Here is a 15,199-nt window from a genome sequence, read left to right on the forward strand (position 1 = left end):
TACAATTTTATAGTATTTATTGTTTATTACAAAAGTAATTCACATTCAGAAATATAGAAGTAAATATAGATGAAGATAGAAAGCACCTTGATCCTTCCTCATACCCAGAAATGTTCTTTCAAGGCTTCTGTTCCACTCACTTCTCTAGGCTTATGCACCGCAGCGGAAGTTTTCATCAGGCAAAGGCAAAACAGCACAATGAGTCATGTTTGAACCTCATCAGTTACAACAGGATTCCAGTGAGGAACCAGCTGTCTAAGAGCTGTCCAGAAGTCACATCCACTGGCTTTGCTGGGCCGGCTGGACCTCCTGCTGAGTGTTACTTTGCTCTTCACAAAATCCATCAGTGACAGAGGAGGGGGCAGCTCCTGAGTAGGTGATCTCAAAAGTAGAGGAGGAGATTTGGTTTGGCTTGTGCCCATTTTGATCAATGAGTTCATTGTTTTTTCTTTGCAATTAACAAAGGACTCTCATAGCTCCAGAAACCCTTGAATTACTGAAATTAACATGGGGAAAATACCTTAGTTATCGAATCTAAAATTCTCTTAGCATTTTACCCCCATTCTTTCCCCATTGAAATAATTGTTTTTAATGTGGTATTTGAAACACATGGTATTTTAGGATTTGAACTAATTAAACAGAGTGGAACAGGATCTCTTTATACATATACACATATATACATATATAATTTTTAAAATAAAGTGAGGATCATACTGTACATATAATCTTATATTTGCCTACTTTACTTAACAGCACATTGTAAGCATTTCCCAAGGCATTAAGTATTCTTGAAAAATATGATTTTAATGCCTAAACTATTTTATCTTATGGATGTAACATAATTTATCCACTCCCTTAGTCAACATTTTAAGTTACTCCTAGCTGTTTTCTATTTTTAAAAAAACTGGTGTGTTAACGACTCTCTGTCTACATCTCTTGTTATTTTCTTACAATAAACTTGAGAATTGGAATCACCTTCATGAGGTTTTTGCGAGCATTATGAATAGTATATAAATCCCCAAAACAATGCTCGGCGCACAGCAGGCTTTCAGCTACTAGTAGCTGTAAACAGGAAATCAAGTTCCTAGGAGAACAGACCAGTTCTGTCCAAGCCGAGTCAGGCGAGAGATGTGCTCTCTTTGGCTGGGGAATGAGGTAACCAGACAGTCTAGGTAAGGCAGGTGAGAAGGGACAGAGCCATTCTTGCTTCCAGATGATTCTCCAGTGACCCCAGTGCGGCCCTGCTGCCCTCCCTGTGCCCATCTCAGCCACAGCCCCCACAGAGGCCAGGGGGCCCACTAAGCTCCGTCATGTGGACGGCAGGGGCAGCCCTGAATGACCCTGAGTGCACTCTTGACTCAACCTTCAGGTAGCAGTAAACTGGGGTCAGAGAAGAAACAATGTAATCATCATGTTCTCAAAGACGGTTTATTAGCTATTCTCACTCATGGTAAAGAGAAATAAAAAAGTGGATGAAATTGAGATCAGAGGAGATGAAAATCCAACAACAGTTCCTCTCTGAGGACCTCCCCCAACTAGACAACATGGACCACCAGGGACTTTGTGTCTGCATCTAGCAAGGGAATGCATTCAGAGAAGAACTTAATTTTTTCGAAGGTACAGGGTCTAATATGATGCAATGAGAAAATCACAGGATGATTTTTTTCAACAGAGACTGAACGCTTATCCGTCTACGAGGGACACCCCTTCCAAGCCACACGGTTATCCGCAGAAACTGTTGGGCTCCTCTTTGGAAGGTGCCTTCCCCATGCAGATGACTCGACTCTGTCGCCTGTCCCTGGCCGTGGCCGAGCTCTGCTCTTTGATGGTGGATCTGATTTCTGAGCACAGTCTGGTCACCTGAAGCCGGCTGGAAAGAAGGAGGGATAAGGAGGCTCTGGGATACGGCTGGGAGCGAGAAGCTGGGGAAGCTCCAGCGATGAGGCCGGGTTTCTCAGATGGGCTGCCACTGGCCCTGCAGGTCCTCCCAGAGCCGGCAAGGATCTTCACCCCCCACAACTGGGCAAGGGGGGCATGGCGGGCATGAGCACGCAGCCTCTTAGGGTGCGTGTGTGTGGAAGCTGGGCACTCACTGATGCTTCAGTTCCAGGCCAGCTGCGAGAATACCCCTCTCTTGTTCGGCTCCCTGGGAGCCCTAGCAAGACAGTTTGTTCTTTCTGGCAAGAGGGAAGCTTGTCAGTTTAAAGTAAATTTATATTTGGTCTAAGAAAGGCCAGTGCCCAAAAGGATTTCCATTCTTTGGGGGCCGAGGGCACGGATCGCCATTGTCCTTCCTTTCTTCTCTTTACGCACTTGCTTCCGAGCCCACTGGAGATGTCTGCGTGTTTGCCCTCCACAATACCTGGCCCTGCAGAGCGAAAAGGCCCCAAGCACCAGCAACTCGCAGGCCCATCCTCACTGGGTGGCCTCAGGAGAAGGACCCACCAGGTGGGACAGCTGCAGCCCCTTACCCCAGAGCACATCCCTATAGGGATTCGGACACCAGCCAGGGGCTGATTAACAGGGGCACCCCTCTGGCCTCCCCCAGACCCTGAGACCTGAGGGCACAGCAGATGGGACGGGACCTAGACGTCAGGGATGGGGGTGTTGCAGTTCCCATGGTAGATCTTGACATGGCCCTCACACCGGAAGTAAGCCTCGAAGACGTCGCTGTAGCCATGGTCCCTCCACCAGGTGCAAAGCTGCCGGTTCCAGGTGCAGTCCAGCACATGGAAGAGCTCGGGGTGCTCCATGCCAATCATGGTGAAGAAGTCCTGGTCCCCGAGATGGCCACGGAAGTGGTACTTGTCGGCCAGCTGCTGTACCTGTGTGGGCTCCAGCAGGCGGCTGTAGAGGGGGGACTGGCGCATGGCCTCCAGGTTCAGCAGCATCACTCCGCTATTGAAGCCGGGGAGCCCCTCGGGCGGGGGGCCCCCAACCCGTGTCTTGGGGTTCTCGTGGCGGAACTGCCAGAATGTGTGCCTGGAAAGGGAAAGAGAGCAGATTTAACCTGGTTTGTGTGGGTGAAACAGTCTGCCGGCCCTATCTTCCCGGGTGGTCAAAACCAGCCTGGAGAGAGACGCTGTCTTCACTCCAGGTTTATAGCTCTGGGGACAGGGAGGTTCTTGGGCTGGGAATTGGCATCATGCCACCAGCAAGTGGCAGAGCTCGACTCAGACCCCAGCCTCCTGATTCCAAGCCTCAGGGTCTTCCCATGATCCTCTGCTCCTTCAGGATGACATCGTTGCTAACATTTGTCTAGGACTCAGCAAGTAGCAGGCGCACAGAGAGAGAAAGCACAAGTAAGCAGTGCGAGAGGGAGAAGAAGGCTCCTCAGTGGGGAGCCCGATGCGGGACTCAATCCCAGGACCTGGGATCATGACCTGAGCCGAAGAAAGATGCTAAACCGACTGAGCCACCCAAGTGCTCCTGCCTTTGTGATCTTGGAAAGGAAAGGAGAGAAGGGGGGGAAGTGATTTTGAGAAGCGATCTGGTAAAGAGGTAGAAAGCTACCTGCAGGCTTAAATAAAGTCAGTTTCTGCTTTAGAACAAGCTTCATGAAGGCCCAAGCCTAGCACTTCTGAGCGGCTGGGCAGGGGTTGGAGGCCTGCAACAGAGCTCAGGGCCCACATGCATGGGTTAGGCTGAAGAACAGCTGGAACAGCCAGGTGGAATTAGGGCTATTTTAGAGGGAATGTCATCTCAATCTTCTCTCAAGGCCTCAGGATGGGGGATGCATGGGGGCACCTGGAAATGCCACCCCAAGGCTCCCAGAGGTCTCTCCCTCAACCAGTCACAGGGCAGGATCTGTGCAGGGAAGTGACCAGCGCAGGGGAAAGAATACAAGAGACCCGGCCCATGGCAGCCACAGAGATCCATTTCGCAGCTCCCACACACTGCTCTGTGTCTGGGAATCGGAGAGGCCTTCCCTGAGGTCTCGCATATCACAAAGGGCACCGAGAGTTCGATCCTGGGGAGGGGAAAAGCATTCCCTCTGGACATTCTTACAAGCGGAATAACAGGTCTATTGTTTGAATTTTGCCATAATTGGACAGTGAGTGGAACAGAGCTCTGGCGCCTGCTTGGTGATAACAACCTTGGCAAAAATAAGCTTCCAGAGCAAAAGGAGATGTGGGAGCCCTTCTAGTGATGGGATCACAGGGCGCTGGAATGCTGCCTGGCGACTTGGTCGGTTTTACCATATTTCTTCCAACTGGTTCCCGCAGGTCCAGGCTGTAAGCCACTAAGATTCTCCCAGATGAATCTGGGACACCACAGCATGGGAGAGGAGGGCTCCTCCAACCAGGAGCAGGGGGGCTTTACCCAGGAGGCAGGACTCAGCCTTCCAGGAGAGAAGAGAAGCACTCACCAGGGAGGGGAGGCCCGGGAAGGGAGACGTGTGTAGAAGACCGGCAGGGCCAGGCCTGTGGAGGTCCTAGACATGGCGAGGCCATCAGCCTCCTTCTTTTTGTCCCCCAGGTCTCGTCTCTCCCCTTTCCGGGGGACCATGGGAGAATGAGCAGGGTGCAGGCTAGCGGTCAAGTCTGCCCTCCCCAAGACTGCCGCCACCTCTGCATTCTCAGCACCTCGCACGGCGCCCACACGGTGGGCCTTCAGAACATGAAAGTACTTGATGAGGAAGGATGGGAAGGTCAGTGGGGCTCAAGCTATGTCACCTTCGGTGTCGTCTGGAACCGGGACAGAGAAATGTCAGGACACAAAGCTGCAGCTGTGGATGCCGTGTTCCAGGCCCCAGGGCCCCATCTCTCCGGCGTGGTGAGGGGCAGGGGACCACGAGAGGGTGCTCAGGGGTTTCAAAGGGTTCGGTACAGTCTCTACTCACGAGCCAGCTTGGGGGTGCAGAGGCCATCTGCTGCCCTGCAGTACCCCCCGGAGCTCCCCTGTCTCTAGCAGACTGGCCTGCTACGGAACTTGCTAGGCCCAGGACAGTGGGGCCAAACGCAGACAGAACAACAAGCATCCTTCCAGGTGGGGACCAGAAGCCAGGTGGCTCTTTGGGAACCTCATGCCTAGTACCACCGGCGCTACAAAGAGTCATTTTATAACAAAGCCAGAGAGAGCCAGGCCCAGAGCATCAGCACATTATGACCGGTAAGGAGAAGCGAAGGAGGGACAGGAAATTGGAAATGCAAGCTGCCCAGGATCCGTCCCGAGGCAGGAAAACAGCCTGTAAATGAACCAGTGCTTCTCTAAGTACAAAATTATTTCCAGGGTGCCCCTGTTTAAAGCAGGCCTACCACTCCAAAATGAACCCAGACAGACAGAGCCGCCGCCTGCAGGACTGCTGGGTTTCTCTGGCCTCTGTGTCGGCTGGTTTGTGTGGAGGAACCACACTGGCCTTGGGATGGAGAGAAGGACAAAGGGCCATGGAGGGACCCGAGCTCATACGCCCTGATCCCACGTGAATGGGCCAAACGGGGCAGCCTGGCTGGTTCCCCCTGCCACAGCACAACGAGGATGGCAGAGCCCTTTCTGTTCCCCGCCTCGGCTCCTGGGCGGCACGGGGACGTCACTGGCGGCATTCTAACAGGGACGGAACAGAGGTCCCCTGTGCGTCAGGGTCAAGCCCAACTCAAACGCAAGGGCCCTGAGCTCCAAAGTCCCTTTCATCTTCACTCGGATTCCATGGGCTAGGTTTCCCAGGAGCAGCACTTGGATTTCAATCTCATTTCTGAAGTTGGCTGATACCCCCAAAGCCACGGGCTCTGGGGACCTGGCTGGCAGGTGAGGTGGAAGCTGCTGGTACTTCACTGAGAGGGGGTCAGACCCAAGAGCCTGTCTCAGGGAGGTCAAAGAGAGCCCTAGACCCTCGCCTTCCTCACAGGGCCTGGGGCTGAACTGATATGTATGCAAAGGGCACTGCCAGTGGTGTGTGCTGAGGCCGCAGGAGCCTCCGTATGAATGCAGGGATCTGGCTCCAAGTCCTGGAGCTTCTAGAAGTTTCCCCGATTAAGCTCCAAGCCCATAGTCGGCCATGTTGCCCTGATGCATCATCTGGACTTGGGCCTCTGCAGATGCTTGTCTCCATCCTCCACTGTCCCCTGGAGATACACAAGAGAGGGGACAAATGGGAAACAAGCCCTCACACTGGCAGTCCATGGTAAATACTGAGTCTTTCCTGGAATCAACCAGGCTTGACAGGAAAATACAAATTAAGAACCTTCAAGTACATTCTTCCAAGTATGGGCAATGCATTTCCTAAATTTGTTCTATTGAGTATGCCCTAAGTAATACTCATAAAAAAAACTATTAAATTATTAAAAACAAGTACACTAGTTTTCATGAAGAAAACCCATCTTATGAAAAGAGGTATCTGAAATCATTTTGAAAAGCAGTCATTTTCTCCCTTCAAGTCTTTCCCTGATGACCATTACCAAGGTCACTCCAACAAGTCTCTCAACTAGAGAAGCTGGCCAGAAAACCTGGGAAAGAACACATGTTATTATGAATAAGTCTTTCTCCTCCCACCACCCCAATCACAGACCCTCCTGCCTCCCTATCCATGCTTTTCTCCTGGTTTGGTTTTTCTTGGCTCCTAAGGCTCAGGGTCTTCCATTTTCACTACTGAGAGGGTTGAGAAGCAAGGATGGGAGCATGCAACGAGCCTGGGCAGTCTGCATCGAGCTCCCTAAGAAGGTTCTAGAAGCCCATGCTGACTCAGGCTGAGTTCAAGCTGTTGGTTTTCAGGCAAAGAGGGCTCTGTTTTCTGAGGTCCCTAAGGACAGTGTCGTGTGTGGCACTTCTCCCTATGGTTTAGCCATCGAGTCTTCAGAGTCAAGTGCAAAGTCTAATGAGCAGGTGAGGCTGGGCCTCTTCCCGGAGGAAGCATGCCGTCTGGATGCTGTCTAATCAGCGAAGACTGGAATCAGGAAACATTACTCCCTTTATGCCCATGCTTGTGTCCCAGGACCAATGAGCTCTTGTTTGACTTGGAAGGGACCCTGTTTTCCAGTCTTTTGCAAGCAAAGGCCGGGAGTGAAGAGCAGCATATCCTGTTAGGTGACCAGGGGACAGTTGTGGGTGATGAGGGGCTGATTTTGGAGCAAGGACAGTGTCCCTCTGTCCTGCCTTGAGCTGACATTCTGGGGGACAGACACAGACTCTTCAGTTCTTTAGCGGAAACACCACCCTGTGGTCTCAAACTGGAGATGACACAGACTGCCGACACAGTGAGGCTTTAGACGGCCACTTCCCAGGGCACTCCTCACTGCCAGGAGTCACAGCCGACCCTTATCAGGATCTCTTGCTAGCAACTCAGGTCTCCAGCTCCAGCTCCAGCTAGACAGAAACGTTCTTGAAGTTCCACAGGCTAGTAATGGCAGGACCAGGGCGAGAGGGTTCTCTCCTGGGACCACAGGCTACCAGAACCTAAAGACACATGAAGATTCTTAGCTCACCTGCCTGGCTTACCCATGAGGACATCGAGGCTCAGAAATGGCCCTGCCCGTAGTCACACCACTGAAAAGGTAACCCCCACCCCAATCCCAGGCTGATGATTTTGCTTTCCCAAAAACGCCCTTCCCAGAGAAGGCAACTGCTCCTTCCACCATGCAATAAGCCATGTGACAGGTGAAACTGTGCCACTTAGTGCCAAGCTTTCGGGAGGCACAGAGTTCACGCTTTGCCATCTGGCAGGGACTAGCTCCTCCAAGCCCAACATGCCTGCACCTGGAAGGGGAGCTGGGCCCCCAAATGGCTGACGGGGCTTGCTTGGGGCAGCAGGTGGAAGGCATGTGCTTGTCCGTGTTTGCAGGACCTCAAAAGAAATGTGTGCCTGCTTTCAAACACCAGCCCTGTTTGCAAGCCAGCAACTGAGTTTCCAACCACAATATGCCCAGAACCGAGAGAGGACAACAGGTCAGGGGTTGAGGCAGGGGGCACATGGGTGGAGCTGGGGGTGCTGGAACCAGGCAGCCTGGCAGGAGAGCAGAGGACTTCTGGGGGTGCTCAAGTCCAAAAGAGACTCCACAGGGGGATGAGGGGATAAGGAGGGCACACTGTAGGGATTTCCCCAGGGCCTTCTTCCAGAAGCATCAGGGCCCCCCGTTCACCCTTCCCCACACCCAAGACTGCCAAGGTTCCTTCTTGGCAAACTGGCATCTCTGCACTGCCTGCCCCAGTCTGAGAGGAGGGTTCATGGAAGTAAGAGGAGCTGAAGAAGGTCTGGGGAAGAAGTTTGAGTCTGTGTTTTCTGAAAGCCATGATGGAGGCTTTCATTGGGGGAAGGGCGGGGGGGTCCCAACGGGGCACTGGGGTAGCTATTATTACAGGAACCAAATTTTCTAGAGAGCTTATCTGGACACTGGGCTCTTCATTCTTACCTACAAGACCACAGAGCTCTCTACAGCTGTCTGCTGGGGCTGCTGAACACAGCGTCACAGACTGGGGGGCCTGAGTGATACAGATTTACCCTCCCCTCCCAGAGGCTGCAAGTCTGAGATCAAGGTGTTGGCAGGGATGGTTCCTTCTGAGGGCTGAGGGAGAAGCTGTTCCATGTCTCTCTCCAGTCTCCGGTGGTTGGTTGGCAACCTCTGGCTTCCTTTTAGAAGGATCACCCCAGTATCTGTCCTCATCTTCACAGAGCGTTCTGTTTGTGTGTCTGTGTCCAAATCTCCCAGCCCCCCACTTTTAGAAAATATTTTATTTCTTTGAGAAACAGTGAGAACGAGAGAGAGAGAGAGAGAGATCACAAGCAGAAGGGAGGGGCAGAGGGAGAAGTCGACTCCCTGCTGAGCAGGGAGCTCAATGTGGGCCTCGATCCCAGGATTTGGGATCATGACCTGAACCCAAGGCAGATGATTAACCAACTGAGCCACCCAGGCACACTCAAATCTCTCCTTTTAAAGATACCAGTCATATTGGGCAAGGGGGCCTATCCACTCCAGTGTGGTCTCATTATATCCATGGCTACCTTATTTCCAATTAAGGTCACAGTCTGGGGCACTGGTAATTAGGACTTCAGCCTCTGAACTGGGGGAAGAGGCACACAATTGGCCCAGAACCCTCTCCAACAATGAAGACAAAGGAAAATGGTACACAGCTTACCTTCATCTGTGTTCTCACTGTCTGCAGTAGGAGGGCACTGGTGGCACCTAGAGCTGCCTTCAGGAAACTCCCTGACTCCTGCAACCCCCGGCGGGCTGAGCCAGACAGTCATGACAGGCTGGGTTGCATCTGTCCAGGAGGCTCACAGAAGGAGGGGGAGGTGTCTATAGCGGTACGCACAGGCTCCAGAGAAAAGCAGAGGGATTCAGAAATGTGGGTGTGGTGGGGGGGGAGGGTGAGAGGTGACACGACACTGATCAGCCAGCAGAGAGATGTCCAGAAGCCCACACTGCGGTGTCTCCTGGTTTTAAGGGAGATATGCGGGAGCACCAGACAGCACGCAGATTGAGAGAATAATCAGTCAGCGGTCACCCAAATACTGAATGGAGCACCTATCGGAGCCTACAACAAATGGGAAGTAGAACATTCCTGCCCTCAAGAAACTGGTGCTCTAGCAAGACCCTGACGTGAGCACATCAACAGCATCTATTGTAAGATGAAGGGGTCTACAGCTGGACTCAAGAGGCCAGGGGTGAGGGCCCACTGTACAAGGTTTCCTCAGCACTTGGTTTCCTCAGTGCTAACATGGGGATGGGGGTGAGACATGCCAATGAGGGGAGGCCCTGACTGGCAGAGAAGGGCAGAGCTCCACTGTGCCCAGGCTCCTCTCATGGTGTAGTATCTCAGGGGCAGCCCTCATCCACCTAACCAGCCAGAAACCATCTGGAGGCTTCTGTCTCATCATGGCTTCCTGCCTCATGAAGTCTAGAATAAAGGTAACCAGCGCTGTCTGGCTCATTCCTAAAGCTGTACCAGCTGTGACCGACCTCTGTAACACCTGGCACAGCAGTGGAATCAGGGAGGGTGAACATCCCCACTAGGAAGGCCTCTGACCCGCCACAAGATGGCCTGAACAATTCTGAGCCTGGAGACCCTCCAACTGCCCACAGCCCTCTTTTCTGCCTAGAGACCTCTGGAAGGGGAGCTGCTCAGTGTGCCACCTCCCATAGGTGGCAATGAATGGGTCCTCTCCCATAGCATGTCACAGCCAGGGTCCCGAGGCTTCCCATTCCCCTGTGTGCACAGGAGGGTGGGATGGCCTTCTCTGAGTTGCCAGTCCTCTTCTCACACCTCCTGGCCCGCCCATCACTGCTCATGCCCAGCCTGCTGGGACATCTCGGCCACACAGCCTTCCTCCCACACCTGCTGCTCCAGAGCTGTGAACATAGGTGGGAAGGCTGGGAGCTTGTGGTCACTCAATCTGACAGCTCCCAAGTGTGCTGTGCCTAACTGGGCTAGGGCCTGGAGGGCAGCATGGGGAGAAACTGGGGAGCACCAAGGGACAGATGATGGAGGAAGAAGCACTGGAGGCTTCAAGCAGGTAGGTGGAGCTCTGAGGGCTTCATGCCCAGGTTACAATAAGGATGGTGAACACTAACTAGGGCAAAGTTGGAAGGATAAAAACGGAGAGGACCCATTCAGTCTTGAACAGGTATCAGCAAGAATAGTGATGTGGTAGAGTCCTGCAGGTGGCAGGGGATGGGTCACAGGCATGGAGCACAAAGCAAGCATGAAAGAATTCTGGGGAGTTCCAATATTTAGGGGATGGAAGAAGAGGAGCCGGGAAATTCACTTGCAATAATGTCAACGGCCACAATGATGGCCTCATCATCATCAGCCCCACCTGAGCTACCCACTGGGCTCTCCCTCCATGAACCTTGCCATCAGAAGGCACTCTGCTCCAGTGACGGGGAACTGGGATCGTCCCCTCTGACTGCATCGTCCTGCATGTCCCCCCACAGAACCAGCTTTCCAGTCCCTTGTGAGCCACTGGGGGCCCACCTCTCCCTATTCTCTACATAGTCTCCCCCGGATCCTTCTGGCTCCCCACCCACTCTAAACTGCCCCCATTACCTCAATGCATATGAGAATATGGACTGTATTGAAAGCGGCAGAGGATGGGAACTTGGAAATGCTATAGGAGATGACAGGTCTCTGACAGAGATAAGCGACAGAGACTAAGGAGCTGGGCACTCAGCACGGGGTAAGATGTGGCGAGGGGGGACATCTATATGCCCAGGGAAAGGAATGCATATGCCAGACTAACGAGGTAAGAAATACAGGGTGAGTGGAAGGGTGGGTACTTTGAGGAACGATAATCATGATGATGGCTAATACTTGTACCAGACCCTGTTTTAAGTCCTCATTTAATGTCTATAACAAACAAATGAGGTAAGTAGTATTCTTTCCCTGTTACAGGGAGCAAAGTATGGTTGGGAGATATGAACCATTTGCTCATGGTCATAGGAGTCAGGCAGAAGAGCTTACCAAAAAGTGAGAAATTCCAGGACAAACCTGAGACTAGAGAAAGGACATAAATAAGAAGATACAAGTTCTGTAGTGGGAATTAGGGATACTGAGAGAGGGCATTTAGGGTGAACTCTAAATCTTGGGAAGGTTAAGAGGTAAAGTCATTTATGGAGATAGAGGGACTTGGGTACCAATAAGGGTTTGAGAAAGAGAAATGGTTTACAAGGGCAGTGAGGAATCCATAAAAGATGGATAAAGGATTTGCCTGAATATGAAAGGTCTGAGTGGAGTCCAGAACCAGGCCTGGCACTGGCAACTAGAATGTGTTATTCACCTTTATGACTTGAGGGCCTAGTGTGGCATTTGGTTCACAGTAGGCCCTGCAAACTCTTAAGTTTCAAAAGGATAAATGAATGGATGGACTAAAGAATGAATGAAAAAAGGAACAAGATACTATAAAATCAGAGGATAGAATTGAAAAGAGGGGAATGGTGAATGAAGGTGGTGGAACAATAGTTTAGAAAGGGAGTTGGGGGAGAATGTGCCGTGGGCCCCATGAGCTAGAGCATCAGAGGTGTTTTAACTGAGGGTGGCCAGGTCTCTGTTGGGGGAGGAACAATTTTACTCTATCCTTCAGAGGTTCTTCCACCTGGTCTAAGAATTAAAGTGACATGAAACAGATTACCAGGAGAAAAGAAAAATTAATTTTGTACAAACAGGAACCCTACGCACATGAAAGGTTCAAAGACGGAAAGGTAAAGTGAGGTAGATATGCCATCCTGAGCTAAGGAATGGAATAGGGCTGGGGCATCAAAGAGGAGGAGGGCAATTCACAGGGCAATATAAGGAAGAGCAGAGGTTTAGTAATTAGAGGTCTGCCTGGCCATAGAGATAGATCATTTAGATAAATTTATCTCTAGTAATAACCCCTACTCTGGAAAAGACTCCCAATTTAGATTCTTCTAGATAGTTAAGAGAGGAGCAAAAGTTTCTCTTGAACCTGCAGGTCTCCACTGCCTTCAGCCCAAAATAGCCCACATATCAAAGTGACACATTTGGAGGAGACTTGTTTTGAACCTTGCGTTTCTCTCAGGGTGAGGACTGAGAAAGTGACGTAGAAATGTCAGCTCCCTGAGCCGAGGAATGCATATCTGTGATGAAGTGCCACTGTGATGAAGATTATCAACGAAGGGACCCAGATGGTAACCTGGCCCAGGGGTGCCCACAGCTCTCTGGACAATGCCCTTCCTGGCAGTGGCCCTAGAAGATGCCAGGACTCCAAATACAAGGCTTGTGCATCACTGCTAGCGAGAAGCTCAAATCTGGTAGAAGCCCTAAGAGCTAACCAAGAGACTATAGGATATGCAGCCAGCAGGCTGGGCTACTGAATATCCACATGGAGCTGGCCTGGCATGCGTGGACAGGCCCCAGCTTAGCTCCACAATCCTGCCCTTTCCGGGAACTGAGGTTGAGGGTGAAGACAAAGCCAGGCAGAGTTACCTGCAGAATTAGCTCACTGTCCTCAAAAAGCCCACAGCACTAGGGGACACAGAAAAGAAGTACCCAGGACACATGCCAGAGTGCTTTCTGGGAGAGTGAGCAAAATGCAGTCAAGTGCAGTAAGGGTGATGGGGAAGAGCAGGTGTAGGATTTAACCCTCTGTCCAGAATTAAGCTCAATCAATCCAGCCTAGCACCCTTCACCCTCACAGAAGGGGGTGTCCCAACCCAGGAGCTGGGTGTTGGGAGACTGTGTGGGCTTGGCTGACCCAGGCACAAAGGCAATTGAGCTGCCACAAAATATGTTATTTCTCAATCCCAGAAAAAAAAAAAATCTATGAGCCTTCCCGTTTCATTTAAGCCAACCTCTACCTTTGCTTGTCCCTGCTCACTGTCTTCTACCACATTTGTGGCAGGTCTCAGTCAAGGGTAACAGTGATTAGCACATTGGCAACTGACAAATGCTGAGGATCTCCCACTTGTCAAGCGCAAGCAAGGACACAGGCACAGCCCCACAGGAGCTCGTTCTGGGCAGTGGTACTTCTCAGACTTTACTGTGTGAGGGGCTCACCTGGGATCTCGTTAAAATGCAGATTCTCTTTCAGAGGCTGCATTTCTGGCAAGCTCTCAGGTAACGCTGATGCACTCAGAAGAAAAAAACTGGTATTTGTATAAAGAGATGAAAACCACGAGAGCTGCAATGATGTCATTTTATCTTGCAAATGGCCATAAAGTAGGTACAGATAGAGTCCCTTACAAATTTCATACAAATTTTATGCTAATGCTTTTCTGTACCTTCTCACTTTATCACAGCTCTGGGAAGGGGGAGCAGGGTGGGTGGGGGACCATCAGGGAAATGGTTCCTGGAAGCAGCGTGCTTATGGCACTGGGAGGGAGGACCCAGCTCTGCCGCCTTCTATCCCAGGGATTAGCCATTAGTCTGGAGTGGGGGTGGGGGGAGTGGCAGGGCAACTCATGTACATTGGTTTTCTACTGCCTTGGAAAAAAGTACTGGTACATCATGGGGTTAAGAATGCAGGTTCTGGGGTGCCTGGGTGGCTCAGTGGGTTAAGCTGCTGCCTTCGGCTCAGGTCATGATCTCAGGGTCCTGGGATCAAGGCCCGCATCGGGCTCTCTGCTCAGCAGGGAGCCTGCTTCCCTCTCTCTCTCTCTCTGCCTGACTCTCTGTCTACTTGTGATCTCTCTGTGTCAAATAAATATATAAAATCTTTAAAAAACAACAACAAAAAAAAGAATGCAGGTTCTGGGAGCAGACGGTCCAGGCTCAAATCCTGGTCCTCTGCTTCCTACCCCAGAGAAGGTACTAGAGCTCTCTGTACTCCAGGATTCCTTTATGGAGTTAGGGTGGTTGGAAGGGTTTTTCAGGAAAGTATGAGATGATGGACGCCATGGACACACATCACACTGGGTGAGAAGCAATGTGGGTTCTCTATGGAGAACAAATGTCTGCTTCCCCTACCTTGTCTGTCACAGGGAGGGGGCCTGAGCCTGTTTGCAGAGCTCTGCAACCACCAGTGGGGTGACCCTGAGCAAGTCACGCCCCCTCCCGAGACCTCAGTTCCTGCGTCTGTTAAGTAGATTAAGCAGGCCTGTCGTTTTATGCCCAGAATGACCACCAATCTCCAATAATTAATCTTTCTTTAAATGTAGCATCGGTTGGTGAGTATAAGGTGGTTTTTCTTTCTTGTTACTTGCTTTTGTTTCTGAACCCCGTTTCCATGTATCCACAAAGCCCTATGATTCGCGTCTGCTGACAAGCTGGCAAAGTCCAGGCCTGACATGCAAGGGAGACCACTCTGCAGCTCAGTGCAAAGTTCTCACTCAGCCTCCCCTCGGGCCGTGGCGATCACACAGCACTGCGAGGCCTGAGCTCCAGGGAACAGGCACACGGAGAGCTGGCTGGGTTCGCCATCATCCTCCAGCCCCTGCAAACCCTGAGAGGCCACCCCGTCCTCCTCTGTCTTCTGCCCCACTGGGACCCTTTCTCTCCATGATGCCCCAAGATGCAAAACGACTGTCCTTGACTTTGTAAGCCTCTTCTCACCCAAGGGCACTGCACAAGAGGTCATCTGTATAAATAGAGTGCACCTCAGCAAACCAAACATGGCTGGCCTCTGGCCCACCCAAACGTCCAACTTGTCCCTGGCCTGCCTGAAGGCCCCACAGAGCCAGCTGCTCGTCGTGCCCAGAAGCCTCACCACGTGGCCCTCCAATGCACTGTCTTCCCTTTTCTTTTTAAAGAAAGGAAAAAGGGGAGGAAATCCACAAAACAATCTGTCCTTAGATCACAAACGTGAAGGGCT

General features: G+C 51.5%; 1 protein-coding gene across 2 annotated transcripts in view; it reads right to left on the reverse strand.

The window, feature by feature from the left end:
* Positions 1-1,409: 1,409 nt before the first annotated feature.
* Positions 1,410-15,199, reverse strand: part of XXYLT1 (xyloside xylosyltransferase 1) — a 155,371-nt gene continuing 141,581 nt past the window's right edge. For both annotated transcript variants that reach the window (XM_004745296.3, XM_013052620.2), the window contains exon 4: positions 1,410-2,982. In XM_004745296.3, coding sequence (XP_004745353.1) covers positions 2,586-2,982 — 397 coding nt within the window. In that variant the 3' untranslated portion in view covers positions 1,410-2,585. The remainder of the gene's footprint in view (positions 2,983-15,199) is intronic.

This window comes from Mustela putorius, unplaced genomic scaffold (assembly GCF_011764305.1).
Source record: "Mustela putorius furo isolate JIRA1106 unplaced genomic scaffold, ASM1176430v1.1 tig00003834_pilon_pilon_pilon, whole genome shotgun sequence".
Lineage (NCBI taxonomy): Eukaryota > Metazoa > Chordata > Mammalia > Carnivora > Mustelidae > Mustela > Mustela putorius.